General features: G+C 38.9%; 1 protein-coding gene across 11 annotated transcripts; it reads right to left on the minus strand.

The window, feature by feature from the left end:
• Positions 1 to 6,660: 6,660 nt before the first annotated feature.
• On the minus strand, positions 6,661 to 11,566 carry LOC148879674 (jasmonoyl--L-amino acid synthetase JAR6-like). 11 transcript variants are annotated; one of them, XM_088961293.1, is made up of 7 exons: positions 11,256 to 11,318; positions 10,570 to 10,757; positions 10,350 to 10,484; positions 9,485 to 9,832; positions 9,270 to 9,371; positions 8,264 to 9,087; positions 6,661 to 7,331 (listed from the first exon to the last, which is right to left on the minus strand). In XM_088961293.1, the coding sequence occupies exons 4-7, from the start codon at positions 9,775 to 9,777 to the stop codon at positions 6,787 to 6,789; spliced, it is 1,764 nt and encodes a 587-aa protein (XP_088817419.1). In that variant the 5' UTR covers positions 9,778 to 9,832; positions 10,350 to 10,484; positions 10,570 to 10,757; positions 11,256 to 11,318; the 3' UTR covers positions 6,661 to 6,786. The 11 variants fall into 11 exon arrangements, with proteins under 11 accessions (XP_088817419.1, XP_088817414.1, XP_088817412.1 ...); XM_088961288.1 differs by lacking the exon at positions 11,256 to 11,318 and adding an exon at positions 10,235 to 10,273 and having other exon boundaries at positions 10,361 to 10,484; positions 10,570 to 10,686; XM_088961286.1 differs by lacking the exon at positions 11,256 to 11,318 and adding an exon at positions 10,235 to 10,273 and having other exon boundaries at positions 9,485 to 9,940; positions 10,570 to 10,686.
• Positions 11,567 to 18,457: the final 6,891 nt, after the last annotated feature.

Genomic DNA, 18,457 nt, shown 5'->3' on the forward strand with positions numbered 1-18,457 from the left:
GTGAATGAATCAACCATCAAATTTAAATGTGATGTTGTACGTGAAACCAAATTTAACTTCTTATTGTTTGGATCATGCATACTAAGTAGCATCTGTATCCAGATTGTTTGTTTATGAAAGAGGATGGGTCAAAAGGTCCAGCCAGCCATCGGGTTGGAAGTTGAAACGACCCAATTACCCGTCACATCATACCTTAGAATAAAGAAAAGATATATCGTATAATAAATACAATTGTGTTGGGTCATGGGTGCGTGGCTCTCTTTAATTTATCTATAACGATAGGTGGAGGCATGTAACTCAATGGCTGTAGGGGGTCAATCATCCATCAGGCAGCCCATGGATAGCGCATATACGACTCATTGACATATCTTCATAGCTACTGGTTGATAAAGAGTTCTCCTTATGAAAATACAAATGATTTAAATTATCTTTTTTTAAGAGCATTATTATTTTGTTTTGCATGCTTCGGATTCTACTTTGTCTTCGTCGTGCATTTCGTTTGTTTTCGGTCAATGCAGGAGCAAAGTAAGACGTAAGCAAATATATAACTATTTGGTTTGTCAAGAAACAATGATGTTGCTATTCGGAGTCGCTGTCACTGGACGTTCATATATATTCTAGAATTGACCATCAATGAACGGTTGAACAATAACCATAGCTTGAATGTGTGTGAGTAGTTTGGTATCCCTCTCTCTCTCTCTCTGGTCAAGCGATTGGTGCCGGTCCTAGCCCGTAATAAATGAGTTCAAATTACGCCTTGATTATGTTTATAGGCTCCCATAAGGGTTTGGAAGTTTGCCCATCTGATTATCTACTCTATCCTTTGGTTTATTTATTTGTTATCACATGAAACATTTTGGGTTGATTAATACAAATTGGGATATTCAACTATTACCTGAGACTTTAAAGTTGAAAAGGCCATATCTTAAAAGAATTTCAAGAGCATACCTTAAAACAATGCATGTGCTGGATTAGTCATTGAATTTCGTAATTGAATCATCAAAGCTCAAGTGGCTCCATATGTGATATGACATGTAATTTCTATTGATTAAGGGAAACCATTATGGGTAGAATGCTAGTTAGTCTTCATTTGGAAGGTTCCATGTGTTTTTCGTTTTATTTCTTTTAAGGGTTTGAAAGATTCTAAATTACATACAATATTGTTCATTTGCTTAATAATCTCTTTGTCTATGTCTATGTCTATATTTATATTGTTAATTTGTACCAATTTAATGCGGATATTTGCTTTCATTTCAATGCATTCATAAGAGAAATTCACACAAGGCATTATATCAACTATTTTTTTTTTTTTAATTTCAAAGTGAAGGGAAGGGAAATCCATCATATGGATGGATGAACCATACAAGAATGCTGGGCGGAATTTCAAAAATTTATTTATCCCTTCCGGGAATCCAATTCACAGTTTTAGAAAAACTTTTACATTTTTCAATGATCTTTCTTGAAACAAACTAGACCAGATCTGAACCAAATATTAGGGAGAGAGATACCTGATACAGAATCCACACAAATGCTCTTCCCAATATATGTGTTCAGGCTCAAAGAAAGTGCCAAATCCGTCCTCCACTGAAGATGACACAACTTAGGATGAGGTAGAATCAATAGGGAGGTTCTTCAGCAAGAACCCCAATTCTTCAACAAGAATCACTCCAAAGATGTGAGCGCAGCTTCAAATTACTTCTTCTAACAAGAAATAATATCAAGATCAAATATTGATCAGTCCAAGATGGAGATCAAATTGAGTAGGTGACAGCAAGAATAAAGGGAGAAAAGTTTAACTGAGAATTTAGTGTTGGGTGCCCTGTGAAGAGAATTCGCCCTCCTATTTATAATCCTCTTTTGGATCAACTTTCTAATCTAATTATAATACATCATATGGATGGATGAACCATACAGGAATGTTGGGCGAAATTTCAAAAATTTATTTCTCCCTTCTGGGAATTCTATTTACAGTTTTAGAAAAACTTCTGCATTTTTCAATGATTGTTCTTGAAACAAACTAGACCAAATCTGAACCAAAGATTAGGGAGAGAGATACCCGATAAGGAATCCATGCAAATGCTCCTCCCAATATAGGTGTTCACGCTCAAAGAAAGTGCCAAATCCGTCCTCCACTGAAGATGACACAGCTTAGGATGAGGTAGGATCAGCAGGGAAGTTCTTCAGCAAGAACCCCAATTCTTTAGCAAGAATCACACCAAGGATGTAAGGGTAGCTTCAAATTACTTATTCTAGCAAGAAATAATATCAAGATCAAATCTTGATTAGTCCAAGATGGAGATCAAATAGGGTAGGTGGCGGCAAGAATAGAGGGAGAAAAGTTGAACTGAGAATTTAGTGTTGAGTGCCCTATGAAGAGAATTTGCCCTCCTATTTATAATCCTCTTTTGGATCAACTTCCTAATCTAATTAGGAAAGAATTCCTTTGATTCAAATCTACATTTGAATCTGGACTTGATGTAACCGTTTCTGGTCACGTATCATTTTTTTGTGATATATCAAATTTTTTTTGGCTAAGTGCCTCGTCATTTGACCTACTCCCAAGAGAGGATGGTGGAGCTCCCTGGTGGTGAATTGCCTGATGGTGAGCTACTTGGTGATGAACTCCTTGGTGGTGAGCTACCCGGTGACGAGCTCCCTGGTGGTGAGCTACCTGGTGACGAGCTACTTGTTGATGAGCACCCTAGTGGTGAGCTGCCTGGTGACGAGCTCCCTGATGGCTAACTGCCTGGGGGAGAGATATGCCGAGCTGGGGAGAGTTATGCCGAGCTGCCCGAGCTATGTTGAGCTGGGAAGAGCTATGCCGAGCTGCCCGAGCTATGTTGAGCTGGGAAGAGCTATGCCGAGCTGCCCGAGCTATACCAAGCTGGGGAGAGCTATGCCGAGCTCCCTAATGGCGAACTGCCCAGGGGAGAGCTATGTTGAGCTCCCTGGTGGTGAGCTACCTTGGTGGACTCGTCATTTGACCTGCTCCTAGGCGACCTGTAACTCAGAGGATGGTGGAGCTCCCTGGTGTAGCGCAACCCAACTGCCCTCTGCATGAGGTGATCTCCTCTCCTTTGTAATCGGCGGGAGCTGAGAGACCTGCGAGAACTCCATCTTTTCCTCCTTTGTAGGCGGCGGGAGCTGAGGAACCTGCGAGAACTCCATCTTTTCCTCCTCTTTGTAGTCGGTGGGAGCTGAGGGACCTGCAGGAACTCCATCTTTTCCTCCTCTCTGTAGGCGGCGGAAGCTGAGGAACCTGCGAGAACTGAACCAGGGGGCCCGAGGGTATTTACCCGACGGGGACTCTCCGATGCCTAAGTTAGCACTCTGATTGTCGAGAGCTTGATGATGATATTAGAGGAATGAGAGAGCTAGAGAGCAAGGATTACCTCCATTTCTTCCTTTTTTCTTTTGCCTTTGGGGGTTGGAGTCCTTATATAGCGGTCTCCTATCAAATCAGGCGTGACCACCTCTGTCAAGTCAGGTACAACCGCCTCTGTCTCTCTGTCGCAGTCGTCGCTGTCAGAGCTGAGGCGGCAGGTGCAAGCGACTGTTGCAGAGTACGGCTCTGCCAGGCAAGGCACCGCCTGGCGAGAGACGTGGGCGCAAGTCTCCAGATCTGTCAGGTACGGTTGTCAAGCAAGACATCTTCCTGCGATACGCCAAACTGCTCTTCTGTACTGAGCTACCCTACAAGTGGCGAGCTACCCGGGGGAGCTATGTCAAGCTCCTTGGGCTATGCTGAGCTGCTTGTTGCGAGCTCTGCCGAGCTGCCTGGCTCCTTGGTGGCGAGCCCCTTGGAGAGCTGCCTAGCTCCTTGGTGAGCTCTTTGGTGAGCTACCGAGCTCCTTGGTGAGCTGCCGAGCTTGTGGGGTATGCATGTCGAGTTTACCGGTGGGCGTCTTATGGGTTGCCAGGTTGGCTAGGTCGGGTCGTGTGCCAGTCTGATCCAGGTCAGCTAGGTCAGCCAGGTCGGATCATGTGCCGGGCTAATCCAGGTCAGCCAGGTCGTGCAAGCCGCGCGCAGGCCCGCTAGTCCACGTGCAGGCCGCGTGTAGGCCGCACACAAGCCACGCCAGGTCGCGCCAGGTAGTGCGTAGGCCACGTGCAAGTCACGCCAGGCTGCGCCAGGTTGGCCATGCCGGTGCCCCGATGGGACACCAACTTGGTAAGTTATTGCCTGGTTGTCACCTAGTTGTCACGAGGTGCCACGTGTCATAATTTCACTAGAGGGCCAAATTTGCACTCATCAGGACTCTTAAATGGATAATACTTATCTTATCCATCAGCTAATCCTATTCTAATTATAAACCCAATTCGCCCCCTATTATTTAACCTAATTAAATACCCAATTCGATGCAGTCTTTTAAGGCCCATTAAGCTTTCAAGCTCACTTCCTGTAACTGCTAGCTAACTTGATTCTCTTTGTATGGCATGGGACCCTAGCATTGATCTCCACAAAAGCCATATGGGTTCAACCAAGCCTCTGTTACAAGGCCTGGCTAAATAAACCCCTGAAGCCATCAATATGGGCTCTTAAATGGGCCCAACATCTACACTAGATGGTCCATGAGTCCAGCCACCTTATGTGAGATTAGCCCATTAGGTTTATTACCCCTAAATGGTATTACACTTAATCTCTCAGCACTTAATGATCATACACTGCCCAACAAAAGAGGACCTCCCTCGGCTACAAGGTACAATGCTGCACTCTCTACTCACATGGATCACGGGAATTAAAACCTTTTTGCAAACAATTTGAAACCATAATATATAAGGATATCTCTATATAAATATATTTTGCAAAACTGAATTTCAAACACATTTAAAATCCATTGCCGACAGCTTAGGTTTCCATCAGAGAGAGTGCATTCCCCGATCATTCACTTTGTCCGACAAAGGGGCTAATCCTATAAATATGATCACCTAGTCAGATGAATTCTCAGATTGTCCAACACCTAGTGAAGTACCATAATCGAGTCTAGGGGTCAAGTGCAATATTTCAGTTTTGTCCATTTATCTCCAAGGTCTAGGGAAGTATTGAAATTTGGTCCGATTTAGGGTTCAAGAAAACCCACACTACATGTACCCCAGGTCTCACCCTAGTAGTTGAGACAATCCACTCCAACCAACTTGGCGGCACATCAGTGTCAGCTTTGGCAGGATAAATCTCCCCAGATCTATCCAAAAGCTATGAAGATTCTAAACTAACACGAGTCTCATAAGTGTCCAGTTTAAGGGTATTATACAGAAACACACTAAATCACATGAATCAATTATGCAATTTTATACATTTGTAATATATGACAATAAGTACATCAATCTGATTGGAGCTAAGGGCATACACTGTCTAAAACAAATGTGATGTACATGTTTATGTTTCAATATAGTAGGGGGTCTCAGGATTGTTCTGCAACCACGATTGCAGGTAATGTTTTCTCTCATAAGGTTGTGTTTGGTTGTAGTGCAATTTTATTTGCACTAGTACAAATGCATGGATGGGAGTGCAAATGAAAAAAATGCAAATTCTCATTTAATCTTGTTTTAGGTTTTACTTTATTCCGCTTTATGTCTTAATTTACTTTATTTTTACTACAATCAAACAATATAAACTAAAATTTGAAACAAAAATAGGTTAGGATTTACACTCAAATCATTTATACTGCCATAATTTTGCATCAGAGCAAATTTATTTGCATTACATCCAAGCACTGCCTAAGGGTTTGATCACAACATTATCTCATATAAGGTTAATACTTGCATATTTATGCTTTCCATCTTTTATTGCAGTTCAATTTCATTGGTACAAAAATATCATCATTTTCTAAGCCTTATCCCAATAATGGGAATTGGGATCTCCTTCTCACACAGGGCACCTCATACCGTCCTCACAGGCACATCCTACCATGTATTGGGATCATCTCCCGTGAATAATAATACATTACTATGGAAAATGTTCCCAAAACATGATAAGATGTGTATGTGAGGTCCGTGTGAAGAGCAGATCCGATAGGTCCCAATGGGGCCTGCTACATGAATCCTGTTTTATCATTCCATTACGTTAAATGTCATGCGGATCCTAATTTTTTGCTTTTCTATTTCTATTGTGTCATATCCATTATTGAACTGGTGCTATAATATACTAGTACGAATTCTGGATTATATTCTGTTTTATGTTTTAGTCTGGCTTGTTTGTTTGCATTCCAAATAAAATAAAATAAAACCTGAAACAAAAGTTAAGCAGAATTTTTGTATTCATACATTTGTACTGGTGCAAAGTAAATTGCAATATAAACAAACGGAAGGGACAAAGCCCGGTAAAATGCATTTTGGACTTGAATGGATTTGTTCTCTTTCAATGTACAAGCTCTTGGGGATGGTACCTTGGTTGGGCTGCTGGCCCAAAAACATGGTGAAGCTTCCTACCAACTAGTACATGGGTCATGGGACATGACAGACAAGATCAGGATTGGTCAACTGTACTCAAAAAGGCAAGCAATAAATATAAGTACTGTTGTTGGTATGATGTTTGGAGGTCCAAATTTTGCAGTAGTATGTGATCTGGAGGTTCCCACTTGGGTGTTTGAAGCATTTTACTTGACCAAACATTGCACTTGGACCTAGTTTTATAAACTCATCAGACAAAGCCCAAAGAAGTAAGGAATTGAATCAGCCAACCCAGACCTTGAGTTTTGGGCTCAAGTACTGGCGAGTGGGGACTACATATATAGAGAAATTCATTGCCACAACAATAACAAAGTTTATGACATGGAATTTGAAAGTTCAACAAAAAGCAGTGCTGAAATACTTGTTGACCACATTGTTACACAAGATCTGCAACACGGTGTTGTTGGATTGGCCCACACATCGTGGGGTCTTGAACTGGCTGACAGCAGATCCAAGGCCCAGGTAATGATCAAGAATTTTCTGGAAGGTTCCCCTCCTCACCACACGGAGCTCAAGCGCCCCTATTCCATTCACCTTCCGGGAGCTAACATATCCTGCATCTACAAAAGATCGATCCAAACAGTTGCAGCATTCATTTAGGATTTGCGCATCGCTGACCTCGTTGCTCAACTCCCAGAAGATAACATAATGTCCTGGGTCTGTTGATAAGTCCACATGGCTGGTGAAGTCGACTACCTCTACCTTTTCCTCCAACAACAGTTTCCCAGCAGTTTCAACTGCTAGCTGCAAGTCTTTCTCTGTGTTCTTATCGATGTTGATGTTTAGTAGCAGATTCCTCCGGCATACAAATTGGAGCTCTGGTGTAGAATTGTGGAAGCCCACTACCTTGACCACGTCCCCAAGCCTGTAACGGTATAGACCTGCATGTCACATTAAAATGGTAAGATATAAGTAAATTTCCAGGTCAGGGAACCTTAATTCTATTTTAATCTCTTCTCTAGTATAACTGATAATAATACAGAGACACTTCAATATTGCTATATGTTAAAGCTTTTGATTTCCCCTTTTTCCATTGCTTTACTCACAAAAATGAAAAATCTATGTCAACAACAACAACTGGCAAAGTAAGTTATTCTAGATAATTAGAAAACTGAGTAGTTAAAAGTTAAAACTAGCAGTAGCAGGTAGCAGCCCCTGCGCATATCATGTGAAGAAAAGGGTAATTGTCACAGATGTAGACAAAAAGAGAGCAAGGAGACAAATAAAGCACAAGACACAAGAGAGCTTTTTTTTTCAGACTGATTAATTATAGCCTTACCGAGTGAAATAATGAAATAATTCTACTCTCAAATGTGAACAGATTACGAGTGTGTGATTTTGGGGAAAGATTCCTCCCCTATGTAAGTTGAAAACCATTCAAAACTGGTGGCTACAAGTGTCCACAATTCCACATCATTTGGGTATCATCTACCAGTTTGGTCATTCATGATTCAACTTCTGAATAATTAACTATCAAGTGCTGAATAATTCTGATAACCTATCCCAAAATCCTTTCTTGTATCACGCTACCCACACTTCTCCAGTTCTCCTCATCTTACAAATATGGGAGACTGGGAGTGAATAATTAGAATCCACCTTCCCATTTTTCTGATCTTATATATTCCCATTTAGATATCCGAGGTGGAATCTACTGTTGGATAGGGTATGTTAAAAAATAAAATAAAAAATCAACTTGCATAAAGTAACAAGGGAGATGACAGCTAGCCCAACTGCTCACTTTCTCTCTCTAACAAAAGAAAAAGTGGGTAGAATCCTAAAGAAAATTATTTTATTGCTAACATTATAGTCATACCTGCGAAATTGGTGAGGATGATCTCATACTCTTCCCCAATCTTCACTTCGGCCAGGCCGATGGGCTCCGCTTCTGTAAAAGAGTAGCTAACAGCAGTAATATCCAGGCTCTGGTCCTTCTTCTTCTCCCTGAGAGGAATAAATTCGAAATACCCGATATCAGGAAGCACCGCAAAGGTAGCCGACTCAGGAGGCAATCTCGGATTGACATTTGCCGCGATCCACCCTTCAGAAGACCCATAATCAGAGCTCAGCAGGGGCAATCCCCCGGCGTAATGTCTTAACTTCTTCAAATAAGGCTCCATGGACCCAGTCATGATCCCATAGATGTACTTAACATTTGGGAAAAGCTCTGGAATTAAGCCATACCAATTGCTCAATCCCGAGCATTTGTCGTGTATCAAATCCGCCAGTTCAGGATTGGGCTTGAGAAGTTTCGACAGAGCAGTTCGGATAGAAGGAACGGTGATGCGGTTGCTAAGAACCCCGGTTCTGATATCATCACAGAGTTCCTCCCACACTTGCTCAAACGTTCGGAATGCAAACACAATGCTGTGGGCGAAGGTGGAAGACACAAGCTCCACTTCATCCCGGTAGATGAGTCCACATAGAAGGTGGCAGTACAAGGATTGGTGAAAGTCCGGGCCGAATATGACTTCATCGGGGCTGCAACATTGGGATCGTATTGACTCGAGTGTCTTCTTGAACTGTTGGCTTCGAAAGACATTGGTTGTGGCGGTGCCTGCTGCAAGACCCCCTTTCGTTTTGAATTGTTTGCTGCTGTAGATCAACTGTAGAGCCTTTCCATTTCCAACGGGGAACTCTCTGCAAGTTACAGTTTTTCCTCTTAATATCAGTGGTTAATCAACAAATTACCCCCTCTTTTCGATTTTTTTTAGGGGTCACGGATCACCGTACAATTTACACTCGTATCCTAGAATAGGAAAAAAAAAAAAAAAAGCTGATAATTTACACTCTTAAAAAAACTGAAATTCTGAACTTGTTACCTGTTTCTGAAAGCAAATGACGTCTCGTATATACGTATTGTAGTTCTCATCAATTCTTCGTTGAAGGGAACGAACTTAGGTCTTCCCTGGGTGGTGCCAGAACTGCAAGCAATATGTCACCGAGTCGTCGTCATCATCGTATGATCATAATTAAAGGGGTCTCTTGTATAGATTAGAAACCAAGGAATTTAGAAAGAGAGAGAGAGAAACAACACCTGAGTGAGATAGTCGTTATGGGTTTTCCTGTGAGAATAGGGGAATCATCGCCATCTGCAATTCTTTGAATATAGGATTCTAAATCATTGTGAGTGACCAGTGGAACACAAGCCTTGAAACTCTCAGGGTCGGTCCTTCCGTTGAGGCCCAGATTCTGCAGGTATTCCGCCTCTCGATTTTCTTCTAGGATCCATTTAAGGGTTTCTATCTGAACCCTCCCAACATCCTTTGTCAGTTCTTCGAATTCTTCTATCACCTTCTCGTAATCGAATTGCTCCATATTCTCCAACATTCTTTAAGACTCCTCGCAGCAGCTAACAAATCCTTGACAGAGGCCGATGGCTCAACTGCAGAGAATAAAAACCAGCTTGGACCTTAATTCGAAGACTGCCGAACAATCCCGACGGAACAAGTCATCTCCGTTGACATTGTTCGAGATCTTCAAACCAAAAAGGCTAGCAAGCAAAAAGGAAGTCATCGACAGTTTATTTCTAAAATAAATAATAAAAAAAAAAGAATATGAGCTCTGAAAGTATCGGGGAAAGAGGTAAGGGGAGTCAAAGATCCGGCCCTCACGGAACTGGGAAGCCTTCTGAGCCACAGATGATTAATAAAATTTGACTCGAGTCTGAGGGTACAAAGACCCCAGCCCACTAGATAATAGATATTCTTTCCAACATGTATATTATCGGTTTTCTATTAAAATCTAAAAATCGAGATGGGAGCAGAGAGAGAGATTTTCTATTTACCCTTCAAAAGGAAGTAAACAGCTGTTGCAACTGAATTGCCTACATCGATTTTTGAATATCAAGAGAAGAAAGTTAAAAAGTTCGTACGAGAATGAAAAGAAACGAAATAAGATACCATATCTCCACCTCTGTTCCGGCGAAAGGGAAAAAAGAGGCGAGACCGAGAGATGGATTAGATTGTTGGAGAGCACTCAAAGTCCTTCTACCAGAGGCTTCGACGCTAGATAGAAAATTGCAACTTTCTGCCCTACTGTTCATCGAAGAAGAACAAGTAGAAGAGATTGAGACATCGTTCAATGCATTTAGCGAAAAAAAAAAATGCATTTAGGCTCTACTTATTCTCCGAGGGGAAAGGCGGACGAAGAAGAACAACTGGAAATAAGAAATTGGTGCCGACGCGTCAAACCCATGCGCGCATAAACGATAAAAAATAATCCAGTATTTCCCAAACCGCGTGTTACAAACATATATTGCAAAGCAAAAGGTGAGCTCCTCCATTTGGAATTTTGTCCACTACCGTTGACTGAAGTCAACACAAAACGCATGAAAATAAGAATGTCAGCCAAAAAACAGGCAGTGATTCAGCAGGATTTGAGCTCACAAGTCTCGAACTTAGACCAGAAGAAAAGCTAAAAGCCTAAAACCGCTTAACAAACTTGTTGTTGCAACTAATAAATGAAAGTCAGATATTACAAAGCTCTTGAGTCCTGCATAAAAGATCATTCAATCCAAGGTTCAACCACACCGTTTATACAAGAACGATTACAATTTAGAAACTTGAATTTATCATCAAGAAATCATGAAATGAAGCCGATCGCCCGCACAGCAAACTTCAAACTCTTTGGACAAAGCAAAATTCTTTCTTACAAAGCACCCTCGAGTAATTGATACAAAAATAAAATTAGAAACAATAAGAAAAGCAGCAAGCAATCAATCTTGAAGTGTTTCTTGTATTGTAGTTCAATATGGAAAACGGTGATAATTGATAAGCAAATTCAGAGCTGTGAAAGGAGATCAGTACCTTAGAGAAGTCCCCTGCTCTAAGACCTCGAAGCAGAGAGCGGGAGAGAGAGAGAGAGAGGGGGAAGAGGGGAGTTATTAGTGTGGGAGTGAGTGCGTATCGTCCTCGTGTGAGTCTGCTTTATAAAGACAAAGCCCGCACGTGCGGATGTGCATATCTGCTTTACTTTCCGAGTCTGAACTCTGAAGAGACACCAACGTCTCGATCTCTGCAAGAGACGACTCAGTCTTTAGTCTTTACGCTGGACGGTGGTAGAGCAGAGACTAGAGATTGGACAACGAGTGGGTTAAAAACTACAATTATTTCACCCTTCTGCTTCTCAGGCTTGGGAGGCATAAGATTTCCACTTTTTGTCGCACTTATCTGAGTATACCCCTCGTTTTGCAGTATATTATAGTCGAACCCTTATTCATACTTACTATTCTTTTTTCCTTATTGTGACCTTTGACTTTATAAATTTTCATTCATTATCCGCCCTCCGAAAGTTGGAAAAGTAGAGGTGTATAAATCGGGAAACCACGGCCTGCCACGATTTTGATTTCCGATGGTTCTTAGGGTTTCAGGTCGGCGGGTCGGGCTGGCACCCGCACTGTCATATTGTGCCACTCCTGACCCGCAGGTTGAAATGGCCCATATATATATATATATTTTATTTATTTATGTATATAATATTATATATTATATAATATATTAATAAAATAAATAATTGTATACTTCAAAATTTATAAAATTAAAAGTTTAAAGTTTTTTTTTTTTAAATAAATAACTTTGACCCAGTCCATGGCCTGGCTTGACCGAAGATTTAACCCATGGACCAACCTAGACGATTCTCTAAAATATCTCAGAGGAGGGAGACATGGCCCAGGCCGCACGTGGTCTATGTCGTACTGGACCAGCACAGCCCGTTTTACACCTCTACGAAAAGGGGAAGTCTATCCATTTGAAAAAAGAAAAGAAGGGGCAAATCTATGATTACGTTTAAACTTACAATTAAATTTTTCTGTATTTGTTTAAACTTTACAATTAAATCAAGGAAAATCTCGAATGGGTTCTCTATTTATGTTCAACTTAGAAAATTAAATAATATTTTATATATAATTTAATAAAGGTCTGGGGGTTGAACTGAATGCCTTATTTGTCAGGAAAGAGTTTAATATAAATATGTATATATACAAAATATAAAACTTTGGATTGCAAAACTATGGTAATGCAAATGATTTGGATGCAATTTTTATTTTATTTTGTTTTGAAATTTTACCTTATTGTATTTGATTGCATTAAAAATGAAGTAAAATAAAAGCTAAAATAAAACCAAAATTTATATCCTTTCATTTGCATTCTCATATATTTATACTTATACAAATAAAATCGCACTACAACCAAATACAGCATTTGATAATCTATTTCAGTTTGTGGAGCCCACAACCTTTTAAAAGTTGATACACTAAAGTACAAAGCAAGAAGTTTTGCGGCTCAGAATGTTCAGAAATTATCAAACTGCAATTAGATTGAATTGATGAAATAACCTTCCACCGACATGTTAAAGTTGCATCTCTTTTTGTAATTAAAAAATCAATGTTTATAAAAGTATTTTAACCAAAAAAAAAGGTAGATAAATCTTGAAAATAAGAAAAACAAAGAATGTCAAATGCAGTCTTAAGGGTTTGGGAGAAAAAAAAAAGAAATTTCTTCAAATCATTGCTGTTTAAGAAAAGGGGACAAAGGTTTTCAATGTAGAAAGTTTCACCTCGCACAGTTCGCAGCATTAAAGTTGGCCACATGGCCCACATCTTTAGTCCCCGGGCCGCATCATCTGTTGTATGATCATATTACATCATGTATTCAAATTATAATATTTTATGGTTGATGTAACATTTACCTATTAAAATGTCATTTTATACACGTGGCTAAGTTTTTGTAGACAAATTTGTAGTAGGTGAAGTATAAGAAGATTAGTTGTACTTTGTAGACTCTTAACAGTAATAAGTTTTACACGCGGAAAATGTTAAATACCCCAAAAAATACTGAAATGTTAATACGTAGATGGACGAAAACTATGGAAGGAGAGATCGACTTCGGTCAGCGCAAGTCCGTGCTCACACCGTCAGAACAACTTTGTATGAAAATATCTCCCAATAAATAATAATACGTAAATATGAGAACATTGGGAACACGGACTAGGGGGTGTGTAAGGCGCCTCACACCGACTTTACAGGATTGCTAGAAAATGAAGACTGTTCCAACCGATGAAAGCCGAACTGCGAAGGGAGACGCCTCGGAGAGTATACTACTACCGGCATCCATGGCTCAACTTTAAGATTTTATGCAACAAAACCTCGTCAAATAGGATTGCTAGAAAATGATTAATTTATTTATTTTTTAACGTGTATAAAATAGTTCATACTTAACAAAGAAATACCTAATTTATTGTTTGCTTGAGCCATTTAACCGATAAATGTTTCTCTGAATTTATGTAACAACCATTTATCAGATAAACACTAAACGTGGTACTTTTCATTTTGGGGCATTTTTTTTGTACTATTTGATGCATGTGACAAATTTGTATCTGAAGTTTATCAAATAAACTCCATTGATACCAATATCCTCCAAGTTTATAATTCAAAAGGAAGTACAATATCTTTCATAGATGTGAGACATCAAATATACATTAATGACGATATAGTTGCCTCACAATATATCATGAAACGGAACAATGTGAGGCCAAAGAAAAACCTTCTATTACCACTATTAAAAATGAGAATGATTAATGGCTCTTCGTTGAACACCTTATTTTTATTTGCAAATTTACCTCTATTAATAATATAAATTTATTTTCTCATCTCATTATTAAAAATGAGAATAATCAGTGGCTCTTCGTTGAACACCCAAATTTTCATTTCCAAATTTGCCCTTATTAATAATACAAAACAGCCAAACTAATCTATTACCACTATTAAAAATGAGAATGACTAATGGCTCCTAAATGAGAATGAACAATCGCTATGCGTTGAACACCCAAATTTTTATTTCTAAATTTACCCCTATTAATAATACAAAACAGTCAAACTAACATATACCCCCTTACTTAATAATTTTAAAAATAAGAAAATGATCATCTGTTTTGGTAGAACACCCTGGTTTTTATTCCCCAATTAATAATACAACTATGAATGGGTTGACAGCCAATCTAGCAAATTCACAAGTTTCTATTTTACCCTTATATACAACAGACACAAGTGCCCTAAAAAGATGAATATGTGGGCATCCAAATTCTCCACGCAATGGTTACCCTAAAGTGGTAGTCAAAAGTTGGTTAAATTTTTATATCAAATATCAATGTGACTGAACCATGGTTATTGGACCGGAAAAACCGGGAATCAGTCAAGTGATCGGTTCTGTTTTACCCCAGAACCGTTATTTCCCCGAAAACCATAGATTTGGTCAACAAACCGCTGACCCACGCAGTCAAACCGTTTGAACCGTTCAATGGTTTGGTTGGGTCGTTCATTCGTTTCGAACAGTCGGACCATTCGACCCAGGAACCGAACCCCTGACCAGTTCGTTGTCTGGGTCGGTTTTAAAAACCTTGGGCTAAACAACTCTCACATTACTCTGGATTATTTTCATGATATTAAATGGAATCAAATCATCATGATAAGTTCAAAATTTCTCCTTCAAGAATAAACTTAATTGATAAGTTTAATGGATGTATCTCCCCATTTTTAATAAAAATGTGATCATATTTAGAAAAATCCACCAAATTTGAACCTAAAAGGGGGTATAGTATGTTATAGGATTTGGATGCTACTTCGTTTTATTTGGATACACAATCAATTTAGAATCCAAAATAAGAATTCACTCAACAAAGTAGTTAGTTTATTATTATTTTTTTATTTTGTTTAAAATACTAAATTTTGATTTAACTTGCACTCTCTTTTGGTTTCTCTTTTATGCTTATTTCTTTGGTTAATTTGTTTTGGGTGTATTGCAGTTTATATGAAGAGAAAGGTTATACAACCCTATAACTTGCAACTAAGATAGTGGTTCGACTCTTCACTTTTAAACAACTTTGTGAATAAGATTACTATTTCTGTTTTGACATGAAGAGCAGTTTCTTTTTTTTTTTTTTTTTTTTTTTTTTTTTGTAATGAAGAGGAATTTAAATTAGAGAATGATCGAAAATATTTGAACTTACATTTTCCATTTGTGTTCTTTTTTCATGTTCAGTTGTTAGGTGGTTCTGCTCAGTCATTTTCATTATGTTCACTTGCTAGCTTAGTAGCTTTGATTAATTACTATTCAAATAATGATTATAACGCTAAAGTTGGATTATAAATTCATGGTGAATTTAATCATTATTATCATTGTCGGGTTGTTTTGTGTATTATTTTTTTGGTACTTGAAAATCAATTCTTTTTTGTTTAAATCACTTCAATTCAAATATGTTATTTTGACTAGCTAGGGGTGTTCATTATATGGTTCAAATTGCAAAATTACCTATAAATGGTTTGGTTGGGTTTGAGAATTTTCTAAATTACGATTTACAGTTTTGGTTTGGTTTATTTAATGTTATAAACTAAACCAAACCATAAACTATAAACCAAATATATATATATATATATATATATATATATATATGAATATTTGATATATAAATATTATATACATTATATCTAAATGGAATACATAAAATTATAAATATATAATATACACTTTATTTTATAATAAAATAATAAATAAAAGTTTTTAAGTTTTAAATTTTAGGGAAGCTATTTGAGCTTTCTAATTGGGTTAAGCCCAAAAGAACATAGAATGGTCCAAAGTCCCCAAACCTTATTAGAAACCGCACCAAACTGTAATAAAATGCTTTGGCTTGGTTTGGTTTAGTTTCCATACCAAAACGGTTTGGTTCGGTTTAAAAAATTCTCAAACCATAATTTACCCGTTTGGTCTGAGATTTTCTCTAAATCACACTAAATTGGACCGTGAACACCCTAATTTTGGCAACTGAAACATACACGTGCACTCCCACTAGTATTAATAAAAGCAAGTAAAGAAAAGATGAGAACCAAGTCCTACAAACCCAAATTATTTTACCTTGTAAGGCCATACCAAGTCGACCTTGCAAGTATACATTCCCTATGAGAATGAACTACTTCACCTCACAGAGCCACATCAAGCTGGTCTTGTGAGGAACTCAAAACTAGTATACATTGCCCGGAATAGGTTACCAAAGAGTCTACGAGAAGATGTTCTCAGTTAGTCTTCCCTATCTTTGCAAGAAAATTAGTATTCCTGGGTTAGTTCGAGGCAAATCAAAAAAAAAAAAACTCCCAAACAAGGTTTAAAATATCGATATGCTTGATACGCCAGTAGGAGCGTATTAGGCGATATCGATAATGTTTTTTTTTGCCTTTTTTTATTTTACTTTTCAAAATCCGTTCAGGGGGGCGGTTTAAGGCTCCACCCCCTGAACCGATCAGAACCCCGATACACCCCCTATAAGAACATATCGGGAAGCCATCGACACGATATGTATTGGCCGATACATATCGATACTTTGGACCTTGCTCCCAAGTTAAAATCTGTTTAAAAATAGATAATGATGATGGCATCCTTCAGTCAAGAACGTAAGGGTATTTAAATGAGTTACACCCCACAACCAAAAACAACTCTACAGATAAAAGCAAACTCCTACTAACAAGTGATAATGGCGAGAAAGTCGCCATATGCATCTACTAATTGGAAAGTTAATGTAAAAATGATAATGGTAGGCCTAACAACATTGACTGGTTTTCCTTTTCAACCGTTAGAATGTTTAGTGGGCCCATGCAAGGCTTATATGTTATCCATGTGCACAATAGACCCGTAACAACTCTCCCCTCCTAAGGATTTCTCTTGTCCTCAAGGGAAAATTCAAGAAATTGCTGCTTCATGTGATCAACTAGTTCCTACGTTGCCTCAACTGGTGATAATTTCGCCTGACCCTTCGATCAATCACTATTTGTGGGCATTCCCCTTCAAGGTGTAGAAGAGTAAGGGGTAGTTCTGACTGGGGAGAAGTATGGGAACCCAAATGTTTCTTGAGCAGTGACACATGAAATACATTATGGATTCTGGACCCTTTAGGCAGAAGTAACTTGTATGCGACCGGGCCCACTCAGCCTATGATCTGAAAAGGCACATAGAATTTTGGTGCCAACTTCATATTCCTTCTTGTAGCCATTGGCATTTGTCTGTATGGCTATAATTTCAAATATGTCCATTCTCCAACCTCAAATTGCATGTCTCTATGTTTACTATCATAGACTTTCTTCATTCTAAGCTCTAGCAATGTCCGATCACATTGAAGCAAGGCCCCTTCAACTGAAGCATGTCTAGCTATTCCTAGTACATATGGGATCAATGAGTGAATCGGCTTATCATATACAACTTCAAATGGTGTGTGCTAGATAGATCAATGGTAGCTTTTATTGTAATAGAACTCAGCCCAGCCTAACCATTTAGCCCACATGCTAGGTTGAGAATCTATAAAACATCTTAAATACATCTCCAAGGTTCTATTGGTCACTTCAGTTTGACTGTGTGACTATGGATGGTAAGCTGAAGTGAAGTTGAAGCTTGTTCCTTGCAGTTCAAACAACTCTTTCCAAAATGAACTCATGAATATAGGATCCCGATCACATACTATGGTCTTGGGCATACCAATAAGTTTGAAAATATGATCAAAATAGAGTTGTACCACTTTATGAGTTGTGTAAGGGTGGCCCAGTGGGACAAAGTGGGCATATTTGGATAAACGGTCCACTACAACCAGGATAGTAGTCTTGCCATTGGACCTAGGTAGACCTTCCACAAAGTCCATAGAGACATCTACCCATATATGCTTCGGTATTGGTAGGGGTTGGAGAAGCCCAACTGGTCTGACTTGCTCTTGCTTGTTATGTTGGAAGATAGTGCATTCTCTGATGAACTTCTTCACGTGGGCCTTCATTCCCTTCCAAACGAAAGTTGTTTTGAGTCTATTAATAGTTTTGAGGTACCCTTCATGAGTAGCATTGTGGAATTGGCCCAATGAGTGTGATCAACTCAAATTCTTAAGCCAAGTGGATTCTTCCTTTGAAGTATAATACTCTTCTATGTTTCCATGGCCCAACAGGTTCATGTTGCTCATAGAGTCGTATTAGATGTCCTATTTGAGC

The sequence above is a fragment of the Nelumbo lutea genome, chromosome 1 (genome assembly GCF_056320005.1).
Source record: "Nelumbo lutea isolate HS-2025 chromosome 1, American lotus-T2T, whole genome shotgun sequence".
Classification (NCBI taxonomy): domain Eukaryota; kingdom Viridiplantae; phylum Streptophyta; class Magnoliopsida; order Proteales; family Nelumbonaceae; genus Nelumbo; species Nelumbo lutea.